The 20,467-nt window shown below is 44.9% G+C and overlaps 2 protein-coding genes across 2 annotated transcripts in view; one reads left to right on the top strand and one right to left on the bottom strand.

The window, feature by feature from the left end:
* Positions 1-3,043, bottom strand: part of LOC117345866 (sialoadhesin-like) — a 61,115-nt gene extending 58,072 nt beyond the window's left edge. Inside the window, exon 1 of the mRNA XM_033915133.1 lies at positions 2,911-3,043. Coding sequence (XP_033771024.1) covers positions 2,911-2,953 — 43 coding nt within the window. The 5' untranslated portion in view covers positions 2,954-3,043. The remainder of the gene's footprint in view (positions 1-2,910) is intronic.
* The window catches only part of LOC117368857 (carcinoembryonic antigen-related cell adhesion molecule 1-like), a 193,112-nt gene that overhangs the window by 110,691 nt on the left and 61,954 nt on the right, over positions 1-20,467 (top strand). Inside the window, exon 2 of the mRNA XM_033962601.1 lies at positions 13,412-13,559. Within this exon, the coding sequence (XP_033818492.1) occupies positions 13,517-13,559 (43 nt within the window). The 5' untranslated portion in view covers positions 13,412-13,516. The remainder of the gene's footprint in view (positions 1-13,411; positions 13,560-20,467) is intronic.

Below are 20,467 nucleotides of genomic sequence, written 5' to 3'. Positions count from 1 at the left end.
TCGTGCCCAGCAGTCCGCTCACACGGCGGCCCTCAGGTCAAAGACCAATGCCCTGAGACTAGCCTTACCTGCATACATTCTGGTTCAGCAGGAACTTGTCTAACTTTGTCTTGAATCCCTGGAAAGTGTTTTCCCCTATAACAGCCTCCGGAAGAGCGTTCCAGTTTTCTACCACTCTCTGGGTAAAGAAGAACTTCCTTACATTTGTACGGAATCTATCCCCTTTTAACATTAGAGAGTGCCCTCTCGTTCTCTCTACCTTGGAGAGGGTGAATAACCTGTCTTTATCTACTATGTCTATTCCCTTCATTATCTTGAATGTTTTGATCATGTCCCCTCTCAGTCTCCTCTTTTCAAGGGAGGTACTGCTGGACTCTGGCAGTGTTAAAACTCTCACTTGGAGAGAAATACCCACCCAACTACAGTTGAACTATCAACAGGCTGTGACATTCGCATGTTTATATAGTGACCAGAGCAGTATCCTACATTCAAATATTCTTTAAAATACCCACAAGGCAAGCCCAGCAAGGCAGTCTTGTTTTGGCTAGAATACCCAATAGTTCTGGGTCAAGATTTTCCAAATTTTGGATCCATTTGGACCCAGAAGGAGAAGGAATCATTCCCTGAGATCTTCCTGCTAGAGGATCTTGACTTGTATACTGAGAGCCTGAAACTGTCTAAATCCTGCTGCCAGTGGCAGTTGTATACATATACAGCATTGGTCTCTGAATGTAGGAGCTGCAATAGATAAGAGATTCAGAGCTGGAAGAAGATGGCAGTCCAGATGCTACTGATCCTTCAGATAGCCTTCCTAAGTAGAGTAATGAAAGAACTACAGGGAATTTTAAAAAGCACACAGGCAGAGGATGAATCCCTTAGAACAGCACAATGTCAGGTTGTAACTGTAGATGGAAATGACATGTATAGGATGGCTAAGGGAACCCCGGAGGGGGAAGAGGTAGAGCAACTGTTAGTCTGTCATCCCTATTGAAGGCAGGTCATGCGATTAGCCCACAGTTAGGAGATCACTTGGGGGAGGAGAAAACATGAGAAAGAATTTTAACCTGATTTTTCTGGCTGGGCATGTTTAAGCATGTAGCACTCTTTTGTCAGTCTTGCCCAGGCTTCCAACTAAGTAGTCCTGTGAGGGTTCCAACTGCCCTTTTCATGCCCATTGTTAACACCCCTGGTTATGGATTTCATGGGCCACTGGAACACACCACCTGTGGCAACAAGTATGCCCTACAGAATATGAAAATTACCACCCTGGTCAATGCCCTGTGGGAAGTCTTCTCTTGGATTGGGATTCCTACTGAAATACTGACTAACCAAGGCACCACTTTTATGTCTAGAGTCAAGAAGAAAATGTGTGCCCTGCTGAAAGTAAAGGGTGATAGAAGCTTGGAATGTCCTCCTGAGGGAGGTGGTGGAGATGAAAATGGTGATGGAATTCATAAATCCATGAGATAAACACAGATCTCTAATTAGAAAACAAATGGTATAAAACACTAAGGCTGGTACTGGGTAATCCTGTACAGTCTATGTCCCATATATGGTGATTCAGTTTGGGATGAGCTGGAGAGGGCTTCAATAGCAACTCCAGCCATGGGAACCTGAAGACAGTGCCAGGCAGACTTCTATGGTCAATTACCCAGAAATATTAAAGAAAAGACAATTTAAATATGAATGTATAATGAGTTCAGGTCTTTATTTGCTGTCATTGCTATGTTACTATTGTATGTTCTGTTTATTATCCACAGGCAGATGGTCTGGTGAAATTCTTTAATAAAACTCAAGCAAATGCTGGGGAAGTTTCTGGCTGAAGACAGAAAGAGCTGGGATACTCTTCTCCCATATGTCCTATTTGCTATCTGGGAAGTGCCCCAAGGAGCAAAAGGATTCTCTCCGTTTGAACTGTTATCACTATGTAACAAAATGGTGGGGGGGGGGAGGGTGTTCTGTTCCTGGGTAATATGGTCCAGATTCTCTATAGGGCGTTGATATTGGCAGCCGCCTAAAAAGTGGCCACTGATTGTGTATCAATCGCACCTCTGCAAAAGATAGGCAATGGAAATGTAGACCAAGATTTTCTGGGCCTACATTTCTGGTGCCTATCTTTGTTATGAATTGTGCTTACGTAGGCGCTTTATGGTGCCTAACGCCACTTCCAGCATTAGTCACATCCATAATGGTGTTAAGTGCCTATATAGGTGCCATTCTGGCGCCTTCTATTTAAGGATTATAAAAGTACAGAGTACAGATTTGCTAGAGATTATCCACTGATCAGCTAAAAAATCAACTAACTGACCAGTTTTAAACTCAAAGAAGAGGAGGTTTTTATGCCTATGAGATCTCTCCCTTGGAATGATCTGTCTGCTCAATAATTAAGAGCAACGAGTTGGAGTCTGAGGCTTTTCCTCCTCTTCTGCTTATTCCTAGGATAAGCAGAAAATATGTTTTGCTTTTGGGATCTTGCCAGGTAGTTGTGACTTGGGTTGGTCACTGTTGGAAATAGGATATTGGACTTGATGAACCTTCAGTCTGTCCTAATATGGCAATTCTTATGCTATGTTCTAAGTTTATAGCAAATGAAATATAATAACTAAGATCTGATTCATGAGACCAAGTTTCTCTGTTGTATGATTGCTGGCTGTTTGCATTCTCTTGTGGGCATTTATTTCATTATTTCTACAATAAACATTATTTAAATTAGAACTAATTATATATTGCTTTGCCTCCCTGTGCCTCGCATCTAATCCCAGCTCTGTCAGTGGCCTCGCAATCCTTGTACTTCAGTACTGAATTGTAATTAGTTAGTATACATTAAATAAGCTCTTTGGGACAGACACTATCAAAACCTGCATTTCTTGTCAGCTCCATAGAATTGTTGTATAATATTATTACTCAGACCTTGCAGCAGAGTAAATGTAAGCAGTCTCTGAAGGAACTCCATGCTTCCCTGGCCACAGTAAACTGTGATATCATAAACTCCTTGAGAAATAACCTCCGGTTTCTGACACAGACCTTCTGTGGGTTATCTGGAGACCTGAATGAAAGGTAAAGAATTCAGAAATCAAATGGAGAGGAAATGCGCATTCTGAATGATTGAAGAGATATTGGGAGTAATTCTATAAAAATTAGAAGTACCTAACCGCTAAGGGGATTCAACATGAGCCATCTTTCAGCTATATTGCCTGTTTCAGGAGTCCAAATATGTCTAGACAAGAAAAATAAAAACTACATAAATATCTGTATAAGAAAACCTAAATGTGACACACATATGGGGCTCATTTTCAAAAAAGATAGACACCCAAAAGATGGCATAAACCAATACTTGGACATCTTAATAGTCAAATCTTCCAAGTGCTGATTTTTGAAACCAACTTTCTGAATGCCTATCTAGGCTTCTCAGCCAGTGTGCACCCAAAGTTCAAAGGAACGTGTTAGAGGTGTGATATGGGCGGGCTTAGCATTTGGACATCTTGCAATGATAATCAAACATTTCCCAAGATGCCCAGACCTGTTTTAAAAGCATCTAAGTGCCAAACATTTACCTAGACTGACCAGATGACCACTGGAGAGATAAAAGCATGACCTACACCCCCAGTGATCACTGACCCCCTCCCATCCCAAAAAGATCTGAATGAAACAGTACATATCTGTTTCTATGACAGTTGCAAATATTATGGGACATCCTAGTACAGCAGCAAGCAGGTGTCTAGAGTAGCCCGGTGGGTGGTGTAGTGAAACAAAAAGGGGGATCCAGGCACATGTACCACCCTACCCTCTACATTTAGAGTGGAATGTTTGAGGCCACTAAAACTCACCCAAAACCTACTATACTGCCATATAGGTGACACCTGCAGCCATAAGGGCTATTAAGTTGGTAGACAGGTGGGTATTATAGATTTTTTATGAGGGGGGAAGGCTCACCATATATTAAAAGGGGGTTCTAGTAAAATATGTACCTGACATTCTTTATGTGAAGCTCATAGCAGTGCATCCTAAGGTGTTTCACTGCCCTGTGGCCAATGCAATAAGATGCTGGTCCCTCCCACTCCAAAAGGGCTTAATTTGGACATTTTGAACTTGGATAATTTTGTATTCAAAAATGGATAATAAAGTTAAACATCCTAAGGGCCAAGATGTCCAAAGGGTTTTTGCCAGGTACTGACCTGGATTAGCCACCGTGAAGACAGGCCACTGGTCTAAATGGATCATTGGTCTGATCCAGTAAGGCTATTCTTATGTTCTTATTATATAAGGGGGAACTAGTCTAAGAACAACTTCTGAACTAACTCGGAGACAATTATAGTATTTTCAGTACAATACAGTGTCTTATATACCGCAATTCTCTACAAGGAATATATGCAGTTTACAATAAGAATTAGCTCAGGGTTTGGAAGTTACATTATTAGAATGGTGGTTGTTGGGAAGGAAGTGGTGAAGATAAGAGAATGATTATAAGGAGAGTCCCACGAGAACCTATGGCAGCCATTCAGAAAGCAGTACGGGGCTGAGCAGGAGAGTGTAAAGCTTGTTCCTGACGTCCACGCTGCTGATCTTTGTGCCGCAGGCCGAGAAAACGAAGGATACATGCTGGACCACCAGGTTAAAAAGGGGGGACAACGACGAGGGGGGACAACGATGATGGATGGGGGGTGTTTTAAAAAAAGGTGGTGCGGCGGCAGCGGGTGGGGATGTGTGTTTTTAAACAAAGATGTTGCGGTGGTGGCGGCAGTGGGCGGGTGGGTCTAAAAAGGTGGTGCGGCAGGGTACCAAAACTTGTACCTTCACTTCATAAGACTCAATGAGATTTCCACCCACTTTTGGGTGGAAAAAAGTGTCTTATGGAGCAAAAAATATGGTAATCAACAACCGCCCAAAAAGGCCAAGTTAGGATAATAAGAAATTGAAACATTTCACACCTGCAAAACTGAGAAATAGGTCACTAAAGAAGACACAGCCTAAAGAGCAGAAGGGGCACCACCCCAGGACCCTTAAAACCCCATAAGCTTACATAAAAGGACACTCAGGGAAATTTTAGCGAGGCTAGTCAAAGAGAGAAAGCCAGCTTACCAGTTATTGGCAGGTGACCTGCGAATTAGACAAAACAGATGGGCGCGAGTTCAGCCTCCAGAGGAAATCTACAAGAAGGAAGATTAGCAGAGGTAAGAAACCTAATCTTTCATTCTTATACAATCCCTCTGGAGGCTGAACTAGCAGGACGTATCAAAGCAATCCCAAATCTCAGGGGGGACCAATGAGCCCGCCACCAGAACAGAAGTGCAAAGGCCGCACCACCCATAGCTGCCACATCAAGCCAGTAAAACCCGGAAAAAGTATGAAGGGAAACCCACGTGGCCGCCCAACAAATCTCCTCAGGTGAGACCACATGAGTGTCAACCCATCAGGAAGCCCTTCCTCCGTAGAGTGAGCCCTCATCCGAAGAGTAGGCTGCTTCCCCGCCGCCAAATGGCCTGCGGAAATGTCTGCACGTATCCAACGCAAGAAGGTAGCCTCAGAAGCAGGCTGACCCTGGCGCGCAGCACATACCAGGACAAACAGATGGTCCGACAGACGGAAGTCATTAGTAGCCTCAAGGCGTCTCAAAAGGAGATGCCGCACCTCCAGAGACCACAAAACATGGGTCTTAGACTTGGAACCCGACAGAACAAAAGTGGGTAGCCGACTACCTGGTTGACATAGACTGCCGACCCCACATGCAGAAGAAAAGAAGACATGGCTCTCAAAACAACCGTAGACTACGTGATGCAGAGAAAAGGATCCCTGCATGATATAGCCTGAAGCTCCAACAGACCTTGAACAGAAGTGACCATAACGAGGAAAACAGTCTTGACGGCAACATCTCTCAGAGAAATCCCATCCAGGGGTTCATAGATCAGACGAACCAGTGAGTGGAGAACCAGACTCAGATCCCATGGAGGACATGGCAGTCGCAAGGGAGGCCACAGCCTCCCCGCCTCCCCCCCCCCCCGTAAGAAGCATACAATATCTTGGGGAGATGCCAGAGAACCCCCAAGAGAAGAGGGACCCGAACACAACAGTCTCACAATGGGGTCCCAGAAGAAGAAATCCCCAGACCCTTCCTGAGGCCAGCCCACAGGAAGGCCAGAACATGCACCACTGACAGGGCCAAAGGATCCATATGAACTCTTGCACACCAGGCCGAAAAACACCTCTAGGCCTTCGCAGAGGCCGACCCCATCGAATTCCTGTTGCCGTGAAGAAATGTGGTGATGACAGCTGAAGAGAAGCCCCTAGCCCTCAAGGCCGCAAAACCAAGCTGTCCGGAACTTGAAGGGCTTGAAGGGAACATGAGCAATCTCCAATGGCAAGGGAGACGCAGACCCCTCAATGAGCTCAACCATACCAGGTCTGCATACCAAGGATGGCTGGACCAGTCCGTGGCCACTAGGAACACTAGATCTGCGTGAGATGCCACCTGGCCCAGAATGTGCCCTATCATAGGCCACGGGGAAAAGCCATACAGAAGTTCCCCATCCGTCCATGGTTGAACCAGAGTGCCGAGCCCTGCTCTGCCGACCTCCCATTGGCGGCTTCTGGTTTCCTGAGGACGCTATCAGATCAAAGGCGGGATGAACCCATTGATGAAACATGGCTTGCTTCTGTCCAAAAAATATACTTTTAAAAACTTTGAAGAAAATCCAAGATGTCTGTCGCGGGTGCCGATTTTGCCTAAACACCACCCGTTAAAAACACAGGAAAATGTGAAAAATGGCGATTTTAGGATTTTACAAATGGGGGGCCAGGGCATGCAGAGAAACCCCCCAACCCCGATTTGAGCACCCCCCAAAATTGGCAAACTCTGTGACTCACAGACACCACAGAGACATATGCTATGGGCAGTAGCACATCAATATCTTTGAAAAGCTAAACAAACCGGATTACTACAGTGTGATCCTTCATACATTTGATACTGTATAGCATAGACTCTCACCCAGCCAAGATAAGTAACCACCAAATTCAAATAAACATATATACCATAATGAAATATGATCGCCAAGAAGCAAGACCCTGCTGTGTGTGTGTGTGTGGGGGGGGATGTATCCATGATTTGTTCAGCCACATGGAGGCCAAGAGGACAAGGCATGCCGATCACCAGCTCTCCAAGGCGCGCTGATCGAAAATGTCTGCGCCGGAAGAGGCCACTTAATTAAAATTCCCGAGGCTCCTCCCTTCCGCCCCTTACTGGCCCGTTGTGATCTCCCAACCTGCTCTTGTCCCCCCGGAGACCCCCCTCTCTTGTGGCGGCCCTTTGCTAATTGCGCCAGGCCTTTCTTTCATTTGGTACTTTGTCAAATCCAAATCCACAATATCAGACTGGCTCACCTTTATCCACATGTTCATCCACCCCTTCCAAGAGATGGAGTACATTGATTTTGATATTGTGGAGTGTGGTGTGTGGGATGAAAGAAGAGTGCTAAAGTGCCACCTGTCCAGTTTGTGTACATGTTGTATAAATTTGCCTTCAGTTTAGTCACCCATCTATTTATCCCAATGACTTTGTTCCGACCATCTTTTTCTATCTTGGCTACATATTAAAATGCATAGGCGTCGGAATGGGAGAGGGCACAAGGGCCATAGCTAGGGTTGCCAGATTTTTCAATTGGAAAATCCGGACCCCTAGATCAGCCCCTGAGTTCCGCTCATCCCCGCCCTGTAACGCCCTAATCCCGCCCCCAGTCCCACTCTAGCCCGCCCCCCTGTTCTTGTCAGGCAGGGAAGAAGTCCTCGCATGCACGGACTTCCTCCCTGCCTAACGTGATTTGAGGAGGCTTTTCAAAACCCAGACAAAGTGCCAGGTTTTCAAAAGCCGTCCGGACCCCCTGACATGTCCTCAAAAGGTTGTCTGGTAACCCTAGCCTTAGCCTCCCCCAAAATTTTCAGTTGCCGGTTTTAGAAACATAGAAATAGATGGCAGATAAGGGCCACGGCCCACCAAGTCTGCCCACCCCAATAACCCTCCCCTACCTTTCTCTGTGAAGAGATCCCACGTGGCGATCCCATTTTGACTTAAAATCAGGCACGCTCCTGGCCTCGACCACCTGCAGTGGAAGATTATTCCAGTGATCAACCACCCTCTCGGTGAAGAAGTATTTCCTGATGTCACCGTGTAGTTTCCCGCCCCTGATTTTCCACGGATGCCCTCTTGTTGCCGTGGGGCCTTTGAAAAAGAAGATATCCTCCTCCACCTCTATACGGCCCGTGAGATATTTGAACGTCTCGATCATGTCCCCCCTCTCTCTGCGTTCCTCGAGTGAGTATAGCTGCAATTTTTTCAGCCTTTCCTCATACGGGAGATCCTTGAGCCCCGAGACCATCCGGGTGGCCATACGCTGGACCGACTCAAGTCTCAGCACATCTTTGCGGTAATGCGGCCTCCAAAATTGTACACAGTACTCCAGATGGGGTCTCACCATGGATCTGTACAATGGCATAATGACTTCGGGCTTCCAGCTGACGAAACCCCTACGTATACAACCTATGATTTGTCTAGCCTTAGATGAAGCTTTCTCCACTTGCTTGGCAGTCTTCATGTCCTCACTGATGATCACCCCTAAGTCACGTTCTGCTACAGTCCTTTGTAGGATTTTACCATTAAAGATGTACGTCTTGCATGGATTTTGGCTGCCCAGGTGCATGACTTTACATTTTCCGGTATTGAAACTGAGTTGCCAGGTCCTGGACCAGTGCTCCAGTAGGAGTAGGTCGTGCACCATACTGTCAGGCATTGAGTTTCCGTCTGGCCCTGTGCTTTGGTCTGACGTGTTCCTGCCTACTACATTGCATAGTTTGGCGTCATCAGCGAATAGCGCTATTTTACCTTGAAGTCCCTCAGCCAAGTCCCTTATGAAGATGTTGAATAGGATCGGGCCCAAGACCGAGCCCTGCGGCATTCCACTGATCACCTCCGTCTTTTCGGAGGGGGTGCCGTTCACCATCACCCTCTGAAGCCTACCTCCAAGCCAGTCCCTAACCCATGCTGTCAATGTGTCTCCTAATCCTATAGAGCTCATCTTGTTCAACAACCTGTGGTGTGGCACGCTATCGAATGCTTTGCTGAAATCCAAGTATACGATGTCTAGGGACTCCCCAACATCCAGCTTCCCTGTTTTAGCCCTCCCACCTACCCTTCTCCCAGTGTTATGCGTTAAATCTTTGGGCAGGTGCATCGTCAAACAGCAGGCCTGCCCCGGAACCCTTCATTCTACTTCCAGGGGCAGGCCTGCTTGTGGACGCTGTGTGGCGGCTACCAGGAGGAGGTGGTTGAGGGATTCGGGAGCTGCTGAGAGGTCATGCCCTAGGGCAGAGCTCCTGGGCCCCCCAAACAAAGCAACATTCCACTGCCTATGTTAAAATGTCTCATTATATTGTATGAGCAAATGTTAGCATTATATCTGCATTATTTGAATGTTCTAATGTGTTCTTATTAAGGTGCTTCATTTGTACTATGCTGACAATGTATCATGTCTATGTTATCTGAATATTCTTCCTTGCTGCCTATTATTGTACCGTTCATAATCTGCTGACATTTTATCATATTCCTGCTACACAAGTCCTATTAGTCCTATTATTACAATTCGGTTTACTATCTACAGGTTTATCTCTTTGATTGTATTTATGCTTATATTTGACCAGTTTACTATTCTAATACTGTCAACCAAGTTGTAAATTTTATGCCAAGCTGCTCCTGCTACACTCTGCCGTGGGTGAATCTCTTTATGAAGGCAATTAATCCATCCAATAAATAAATAAAAATTGGGCACACATATTTAGACATCTAGAGTAAGTGTGTATGCGCAATATGTCATGCTAAGCCAGGGTTCTGTAAAGGAAAGTAGGCACCTACCAGGTGCCTCTGGCTTCACAGTTATAGAATCGCTCCCTTGGTGTCACCATAGAGAGCAACTGTTAAGGAACAGTCACTAGTTTACACAATAGAATTTACAAAAAGAACATGAAATATACATCTGAATCACAAAAGCCAGCTTAGAAGGGATAGTGATATATTAATTTTGGGGGGGAGGAAATGAGGCACATAATGGGGAAAGCATAAAAAGTATGCCACAGCATTATTTCTAGTCCCACTATGTTGGTCATGTGTTTTGGTATATAGGCAAATGTACTGTATTTATGTGTATTGCATTCCATTCCATTGATGTCTTCTATCCCACCAATACCTTTCAGTTCTAGGTGGTTTACAACAAGAAATTAGCCTGGGCATTCCCAGGGAGATTACAAGGTTGATAGCTATAGTCTGCGTCGGGATCTGGGAAGGGTCGATACGGTTTGGTTAGATCATGGGCAGGGGAGTTAGGTGAAGAGGTAGGTTTTTATGTCTGTTTGGTGTGTGGGTGTATATCCATGTGGGTTGGTTCTGCAGGTATCTGTGGCTGGGAGAGTACAGATGAGAGAGGCAGTTTGAATGAGCAATTTCCTAACTACTGTGTTTTTATGCTGCAGAAGCTGGAGCTGCTTCTGCCATAGAAATGCACTGAAACCCCGACACGCATACACAAGACAGTGCAAGCTTCCCTCTCACTCACATGCCAGCACAGAAAAGAGTCAGAATATAGTCTCTAACCTTTCTTATAAATCAGTTGGTGTTGGTGTCAGCTCTGTGTTGTCAGTCAGAAAGAGGTCTTTTTACAGATAAAATGAAATGACAAGAACAGAGAAAGCGATACATACAGCTTGTTGCAGGCACTCCCTGATCAGAGCAAAAAGTTGCAGAAATGGAGAACTTCATTCACACTGCCCCTCGGTTTCTCTTACTCACATATTACGAAATTGTTTCCCTGAAGGCCAAGAGGAAGAGCTTTAAGCAATTCTGTGCTCAGACAGTATATGCAATTTTCACTGCAAATATATCTAGCTGTTCATCCATCCAACATCCGTAGACAAAACCGTGGAAGACAAAGGCGCGCGCCGACAACTGAGCGCAAGATGGAGGCGTGCGCCAAAGAAAATGACACTTTTTAGGGGCTCTGATGGGGGGTTTTGTTGGGGAGCTCCCCCACTTTACTTAATACAGATCGCGGCGGCGTTGTGGATGGTTTGGGGGGTTGTAACCCCCCTTGTTATACTGTAAACTTAACTTTTTCCCTGTTTTTAGGGGAAAAGTAAAGTTTTCAGTAAAATGTGGGGGGTTACAACCCCCCAAACCACCCACAACGCCCCCACAACGCGGCGCGATCTGTATAAAGTAAAGTGTGTGGGGGGTTCCCCCCCCCCACACCCTCGTCGGAGCCCCTAAAAACAATTATTTTCTTCGGCGTGCGCCTCCATGCTGCACTCAGTTGTCGGCGCGCGCCTTTGTTTTCCGCGGTTTTGACCTGACACCATCCAACAGTATGTCTCTGTGGAGGGAAATGCTGTGAAAAGTTTATTTAAGAGGTGGATGCTTTAGTTCAGATCTGTACCTGAACAAGAGATCAGGAAATATATTGGACAGAATTTTTTTTTTTTTTTTTATTTGTGCAATTATCTATACCATTCTCCCCAGAGAGCTCAGAACAGTTTACATGAATTTATTTAGCTACTCAAGCACTTCCCTGTCTGTCCCTGTGTGCTCACAATCTATCTAATGTATCTGAGGTGATTAAGTGACTTGCCCAGGGTCTCAAGGACAGCATGAGTTTGAACTCACAACCTCATGGTGCTGAGGCTGTAACTGTAACTACTGCACCACACACTTCCCACATAAGTGTCCTTCTTTAATGGGTATTTTTTTTAGTCATAGCAAAGAAGGAGCCACTCTTGCACCGAGTTGGGGCTCAGAGGTCTATCACTGCCGAGTTTTTTATGGATATCAGAGTTGAGTTGTACATAGGTTGTGTAGGCTCTTTCCAAGCTAGGGATTGAAAGATATGTACTGTGATGGGGCTAAGGAACCTGATTAGCGCTCCTGTCTCAGGCACAAAACTCCTATGGAGACCACTTAACACTGACATTTGAGAAATAAAAAAAAAATAGTTGGTGGCAAAATGGTCTTTTATTAGCAGGTATTGGAGGGGGAAGGTTGCGCTATATGTTAAAGAGAGAATTGAATCAAATAAAATAAACATTCTGCATGACATAGCAGTGTGGAATCCTTATGGATTGAAATTCCATGTGTGAAGGGAAGGAATGTAAAGGTTGGTTTATACTACCGTCCCCTGGGACAAAATGAGCAGACAGATGAAGAAATGTTTTCAGAGATTAGGAAAGCTGGCGAAATGGGCAACACTATAATAATGGGTGATATCAATTACTCAAAACCACCTAAGGATAAGGACATAAACAATCAACAACCACCTCAAAATATGCCCTAAATTGAACACCTGGGGGTCTTTGGGACACTGCAAGGACGCACCACCCCACACTCCCACTACTTACTCAGCCACAATCTGAAAAAAGAGAGACACAGAAAAAAAAGTGGAGAAAAAGCCTCAGTTAAGCTTCATATGGCAAAAAACTCCACTTTTGTGTCTCAAGTGTGTTAAATTAACTGTGGTGGAAAACATAGGGCACCTCACAAAAAGCACCTCATAAAAAGCACACCAATAATTTCACAAATTCCATTGTGTGGAAAAAGTCTGCACTTCAGTGAAACAGTATTGCAACATGAGAAGAAAAAGCATTAAAAAACCTAACTGCCAGTGAAGTCCCAGTTGTCTCCAATCGTATTCACAAATCTTGCACCACTGCCCAGACTTGATACCCAGTCTACCCACCTGACGGGGAAATCTCCGTTTCGCTCTTGCTGCGTCAGGGGTGTAATACTTCCTGAATCATAAGCAATCCAGCACGACTCTCCATGCAAAATTCTCACACACTCCACAATCAATGTATTACTGATGCAACATTTGAGGCTGAATATCTTCCAGGTACCACTGTTGGCCTGGGTATTCAGGCCTTGTGCCTCAGATCCAGCATTGTACACCAGGATCTGATTTAGTGCACAGTGGTCAGCATTTCAAGTAACACTGACTACCACAGGATGAATATTAGACATCCATATGTTTCACTTTTTATGGTTTTCCCCAAGTTTTGTCTGTCATTGTCTTGTGCCATTTGTATAACCTTTTGAAATTAAAAATAGTATTTTGATGTGCATTTCAAAAATGGTATGTCAAATTTTAATTGATGAAGAGACTGATGGAGATTTTTAAAATATATTACACTATCATGTGTCTTCTTGAGCTCTGCCATGCCCTAGGAGGTTGGTGTGAGGGAGAGCAGAAAATGGATTCTGCTGTGCTGAATCATTTGAATTATGTCACCACTGATAGTTTCAACATATTTCTCAACCTGGAGGAATTGTTTCCCTCCTACATTTCCTCATGAGCTATTTACTCTCTCTCACGATTTCTCTCTTTCTCAGGATTCTTAATTGTACATAGACTGTCTGAGGATTCCTTTAGCTCATCACATCAGATACCTGGGGTGATTCCTGACTTACAGTGCTGCCCTCTTTCGATAGAGCAACATGGAACTCCTGAATAGGCTTCTCACATTCTCTCTGCTGCAAGGTAAAACGTCACAGAATTTATTAATAATATGAATCAGTTATAGCTGGAAAGATCAGTTTGTCCACTTTGACACAGATCTATCTGAACATGACCTACCCTACTACATCATGGAGTTATAATCCTGAGGTCCTAACAGGATTACAGTGTTCTCCATGAGCAATACAGCTTCTAGAAAAGTACTACAGAAGAGAAAAACTAAAATGGGATGGCCAGAGGGTGAATGGACTTGGAAGAAATAAATTTTCAAAAGTCGCTTATTGGTGCCTAAAACTTCCAGGCAAACATCTCGACCAAGCCACCTATCAGAAAGTAGGCATAGTTAGGGGCAGATCATGAGCAGATATTGGATGTGTTTTGCATGTTGGCACCTAAATTGGACTTAGGTGTTGGTATTTAGGCCAAGAAAATCCTGGCATACGTGGGGGCACCTAAGGTTTTGATGCTTACTGGTGCCTAAGTTCAATTTAGGCACCAGTAGGTGTGATTCTGTAGATGGTGCCTAACGCAAGATTGAAAGCCGATATATGCTGCATTGTTTGGCGCTTATCTTTTAGGCATCATTTATGGAATTGGGGCCTTAGTGCCTAATTGAAAACCATCTAACTTGGGTGCATTTCTGGGGCGGAGTCAGCAGTTGGCCAGTTAATTGCCGATATTTACCATTTAACCAGCCAGGGTAACCACGTAAATGGGACCACATAAAACACAGGAAGCATACCTGAAGACTTCAGAGAGCATACCTGAAGACTTCAGAGCCCTGGGTGAGAAGCTGAGGAGGATGGATGCGCAGGTGGTCTTCTCGATCCTCCCAGTAAGGGGCAAGGGCAGTGCCAGGGAGGATCGCATCCAGAGGGCAAATGACTGGGGAATCCCTGCAGCCAGTCGTTTGCCCTCTGGATGCGATCCTCCCTGGCACTGCCCTTGCCCCTTACTGGGAGGATCGAGGAGAAGACCACCTGCGCATCCATGAGATGAACTTTGGGTTCTTGCACCATGGAGAGGCATTGCAAGGACTACAGGGACCAGACGGGTTACACCCGACCAGAAGAGGGAAGAACGTCCTTGGACACCGTCTAACCCACCTACTACACAGGGCTTTAAACTAAGTAAGTTGGGGGAGGGTACGGGCACAAACAACCTACCTGGCGAGCTAAGCTGCCAATACTTTTTTGAGACTAAGATAAGTAAACACCGATCTGGGTCAGGGGAGAGTATACACACTTTTGAGTCTGGGGTTGGCTCACATAATTCTGGGTCACATTGTAATTCTGGGTCTAAGGGGAGTACACATTGTAATTCTGTGTCTAGGGGGAGTACACATTGTAATTCTGGGTCCAGCGAGAGAACACACATTGGAAATTGTACTAAAGGAGTTCAAGTAGCCCAAGCGGGAATACCCCCACAGGGTACACACATTTCCGAGTCTGGGATAGGAAAACACTGTAGTTCTGGGTCTGGGGAGTCCGGGATAGGTGCACGTTGTAACTCTGGGTCTAGGGAAAGTACAAAACATGCGAATAATGCTAAAGGTGTCCAAATAGCTCAAGCGGGAACATCCCCACTGAGACATAACAAACATACAACATGGAGGGCTATGTACGTAAACGCCCACAGTCTGGGAAACAAGATCCTGGAATTAGAAACAGAAATGAGGAATGCCAACCTGGATGTGGTGGCGATATCTGAGACCTGGCTCATGGATTCCCACGGGTGGGACATGGTCATACCGGGTTACAACTTGCTTCTCCGGAACAGGGAGGGCAAAATGGGAGGAGGTGTAGCATTATATACTAAAGATGACATTTAGGTCACCAGAATCACAGATTTTCACTACACTGGGGAATCCCTTTGGGTAAATTTGGCCAGAGGGAAGGATAAATGCCTGTATCTTGGCGTAATATACAGACCCCCAAGACAACAGGATGACCTAGATATGGAATTAATCGGAGATATAGAGAATATCACCTTGCGTGGGGACACAGTATTGTTAGGTGACTTCAACATGCCTGATGTGGATTGGGACACGCTTTCCTCTGCTTCCGGCAGCAGCAGGAGGCTATTAAACTCTATGAAGGGAGCAAGACTGAGGCAACTAGTGTTGGAACCAACAAGGGATCAGGCAATACTGGACCTGATACTTACCAATGGAGAAAGTGTCACAGAGGTCACGGTGGGCGACACATTGGCCTCCAGTGACCACAACATGATATGGTTCAATCTCAGGAAAGGTTTAACTAAATCTACCACACTGACCAAGGTCCTCAAATTCAAGGACACAAACTTCAAAGAAATGGGAGACTTCGTTCACCAGGCGCTACAAAGCCAAGCAGAAACCGATAACGTGGAAGAAATGTGGTCGACTTTGAAAGCCACCATACAAGTAGCAACAAACCGCTATGTTAAATCAGTAAGTAAACAGCGAAGGAACAATAAGCCACAGTGGTTCTCTGCGGAGATTTTGGACCTCATCAAGGAGAAGAAAAAAGCATTCATCTCTTACAAACAATCAGGGAAACAGGACTCTAGGGAAGTCTATCTGGCCAAGTCAAAAGCCATCAAAACAGCAGGGAGGCCAAATTCCGCATGGAGGAGTCTCTAGCGAAGAACATCCAGAAAGGAGATAAATCCTTCTTCAGGCATATCAGTGACAGAAATAAGAACTCAGGCGGGATAGTATGTCTTAGGAAACCAGATGGAGACTATGTAGAAGCGGACTCGGAAAAAGCCCAACTGTTAAATGAATACTTCTGTTCAGTCTTCACCCGCGAGGCGCCAGGACTCGGCCCTCAGCTACAGACAAGGGTTGACGCAGATGACCCGTTTAGTAATTTCGAGTTTACACCCAGCGGTGTCTACTGCGAGCTGTCAAAGCTTAAGGTTAACAAGACAATGGGGCCTGACAACCTACACCCCAGGGTGCTCAGGAAGTTGTGTGATGTCCTGGCGGAACCGCTATCCGCGCTCTTCAATCTCTCCCTTAGTACGGGTAACGTCCCGTTGGACTGGAAGACGGCTAATGTCATTCCACTCCACAAGAAAGGCTCCAAGATGCAGACAGCAAACTACAGACCGGTGAGTCTCACATCAATAGTGTACAAACTAATGGAAACTCTAATCAAACGCCAATTGGATACGATCCTGAACGAGGAGAATCTACGGGATCCCCGTCAACATGGATTTACTAAGGGGAGATCCTACCAATCCAACCTGATCAGCTTCTTTGACTGGGTGACGAGGAAGCTGGATGTTAGGGAGTCCCTGGACATCGTATACCTGGACTTCAGTAAAGCATTCGATAGTGTACCACACCGCAGGTTGCTGAGCAAGATGAGTTCTATAGGATTGGGCGACACATTGACGAAATGGGTTGGGAACTGGCTTGGAGGTAGGCTTCAGAGGGTAGTGGTGAACGGCACCCCCTCCGAAATGACGGAGGTAATCAGTGGAGTGCCGCAGGGCTCGGTCCTGGGCCCGATCCTATTCAACATCTTTATAAGAGACTTGGCAGAAGGGCTGTGAGGTAAAATAACATTATTCGCCGATAACGTCAAACTAAGCAATGTAGTGGGCAAAAGCATAACAGACATAAATTCAATGTCCGACAACATGATGCATGACCTACTCCTACTGGAGCGTTGGTCTAGGTCCTGGCAACTCAGCTTCAATGCCAAAAAATGCAAAGTCATGCACCTGGGCAGCCAAAATCCATGCAAGACTTATACCCTTAATGGCGAGATCCTAACAAGAACTGAAGCAGAACAAGACTTAGGGGTGATCATCAGTGAGAACATGAAGACTGCCAATCAAGTGGAGTAAGCTTCATCCAAGGCAAGGCAAATCATAGGTTGCATACGCAGGAGTTTCGTCAGCTGTAAGCCTAAAGTCATTATGCCATTGTATAGATCCATGGTGAGGCACCACCTGGAATACTGTGTGCAATTCTGGAGGCCGCATTACCGTAAGGATGTGCTGAGACTGGAGTCGGTCCAGAGAATGGCCACCCGGATGGTCTCGGGACTCAAGGATCTCCCGTACGAGGAACGGCTGGATAAGTTGCAGCTGTACTCACTCGAGGAACGCAGAGAGAGGGGTGACATGATCGAGACATTCAAGTATCTCACGGGCCGCATCGAGGTGGAAGAAGATATCTTCTTTTTCAAGGGTCCCGCGACAACAAGGGGGCATCTGTGGAAAATCAGGGGTGGGAAACTGCACGGGGACACCAGGAAATTCTTTTTCACTGAAAGGTTGGTTGATCGCTGGAATAGTCTTCCACTTCAGGTTATTGAGGCCAGCAGCGTGCCTGATTTTAAGGCCAAATGGGATAGACACGTGGGATCTATTCACAGAGAAAGGTAGGGGAGGGTCATTGGGGTGGGCAGACTAGATGGGCCGTGGCCCTTATCTGCCGTCTATTTCTATGTTTCTATGTTTCTATGAAATTAAGATTAGTCTGAAAATGTTTTGATAGTTCAGCATTTTCTCTAGTTGTCCAGTCATTAATTCTTTCACAATTGGATTATTGTAACATAGTTTATCTTAGGTGCACTACAAGATTCCTGAAGAGATTACAAACTGTTCAAAATACTGCAGTTAGAGTTATATTCTCGATTCCCAAATATGAAAGGATTACACCTTACTTTGTTCAATTACATTGGTTACCAATTTCTGCTAGGATAACTTATAAACTTTGTGTATTGGTTTTTAATATTTTACATGGTCTAGCTCCTTCTTATTTGCTGGATTTAGTTTCCTTAATGATTACGCGTTTGTATTATCCTGACTAGATTACTGCAACTCTCTACTATTGGGCCTACCAGCAAAAACACTCTCCTGTCTCCAAGGGATGCAAAACGCTGCAATCCGACTCCTAAAAAAATCTGGGCTTCCGCAATCACGCCACCCCTGTACTAATTTCCATGCACTGGCTGTCTATCCAAAAACAATGCACCTTCAAAGCCTTGGTGTTAACCTTCAAGACTTTCCACAAGATGACACCAAACTACATAGCATCAAAACTACAATTTTATGTCCCCAACTGATCAATGAGATCTCAAACAGAAAAACGGCTGATCCTCGCTCACGTCTGAGACAGCCCGAAGATGCTCTTATTTTCATTACATACCCAGATTATGGCAAATCATCCCCCCATCCATTAGATCACTAGACAGTCTTTGGAACTTCGGATAAGCCTTTCTCTTTACAAACTCAGCTCCTTAGCAACCCACGTCTATATCCCGGACGGATGGATCTCAAAGGCACCACCTAATACACCAAACGACCTCTCTAAACTTGCAGGCTACCGCAAATATAACCTGAATTACCACCACATTCTCTGACAACAAAGATATACCCACCTGCTAGGAAAGTTATGTCACCTTCATGTTACATCTACACTGTACACGCTGCAATTTAATCTACCCTATGCCTACTAAGTCTGTATTTTTGAATCTGTATGTTATGTCTTCACTGTAAATGCTGTAATCTAAACCCCCTTGTCTATACTGTAAAGTCTGTATTTCTCACTAAAGTTTGTCCCACCCACACTATGAATGTACTCCTGTAACCCATTCTGGGCTCTTTTGGGAGGACGGGCTAAATAAATGAATAAATAAAATAAAAATGGTAGATAGGGTCATATACAACAAAGTCCTTCATGGAGACTATGTTGAGAAATGTAACTGCTTAAAAAACAACAACTTGTTTTTATACCAAACTTTTCATACCACCCTCGTATTTATTTTGGGGGGAAAGGGCAGGAAGGGGGATATAGAAGGTGGCCTCAGGGTGGGGTTAAGTTGTGGAAGGTCATAATATATGTTGTGGAAAAAGTGGTTAGAAATGTCTGCAGGTATTTTTTTCCAGTGCCATTTTGAAAGGGAAGATAGGGAAAATATTTAAGAGTACCTGATTTCTATTAAATGTATTGTAATCCGCTTTGAGTCAGTCTCTTCATGAAAAAGCAGTTAATAAATCCCTATTAAATGAATGTGGATCTAGATCACTCTATATAAAAAAAACAGTTTGAACGACCCCAAGTCTATCCCTCGCAAACAAATGTATATTAAATGTATGTAGAGCTAGATCACTCTGTATATGTTATTTTAGTATAAACAATCTGTATTATATGTCTTAGTCCGATCCTCGAGAACCATATTCCAGTCAGGTTTTCAGGATTTCCCCAATGAATATGCATTGAAAGCAGTGCTTGCAAATAGATCTCATGCATATTCATTGGGGAAAATCCTGAAAACCCGACTGGAATAAGGCTCTCGAGGACTGGAGTTCCCTACCTTTGCTCTAGTGCAGTGGTTCCCAACCCTGTCCTGGAGGACCACCAGGCCAATCGGGTTTTCAGGCTAGCCCTAATGAATATGCATGAGAGAGATTTGCATATAATAGAAGTGATAGGCTTGCAAATCTGCTCCATGCATATTCATTAGGGCTAGCCTGAAAACCCGATTGGCCTGGTGGTCCTCCAGGACAGGGTTGGGAACCACTGCTCTAGTGAATGTACCTCTGTAACCCATTCTGGGCTCCTGGGGTGAGTGAAATATAAAACTAAATAAGTAAAAGTATTCAACCTGTAACCCGCCTTGACTGTTTTTATGTATATTAACTTGCAAACCAGGGGTAGGGATCTCCGGACCTTGAGAGCCATATTCCAGTTGGGTTTTCAGGATTTCCCCAATGAATATGCATGAGATCTATTTGCATGCACTGCTTTCAATGCATATTCATTGGAGAAATCCTGAAAACCTGACTGGAATATGGCTCTCGAGGACCGGAGTTCCCTACCCCTGCTGTAACCCAATTTGAGCTCATTGGGGAAGACGGGATATAGAAATAAATAAATAAGCTCTGTCCCTTTGAAAACTGGTGCATAGGCAAAGTACTTGCAGACTTCA

The sequence above is a fragment of the Geotrypetes seraphini genome, chromosome 11, assembly GCF_902459505.1.
Source record: "Geotrypetes seraphini chromosome 11, aGeoSer1.1, whole genome shotgun sequence".
In the NCBI taxonomy this organism is placed as follows: Eukaryota; Metazoa; Chordata; class Amphibia; order Gymnophiona; family Dermophiidae; genus Geotrypetes; species Geotrypetes seraphini.
Note: the sequence above shows the minus strand (reverse complement) of the source record. Positions and strands in the feature narration are given on the sequence as shown.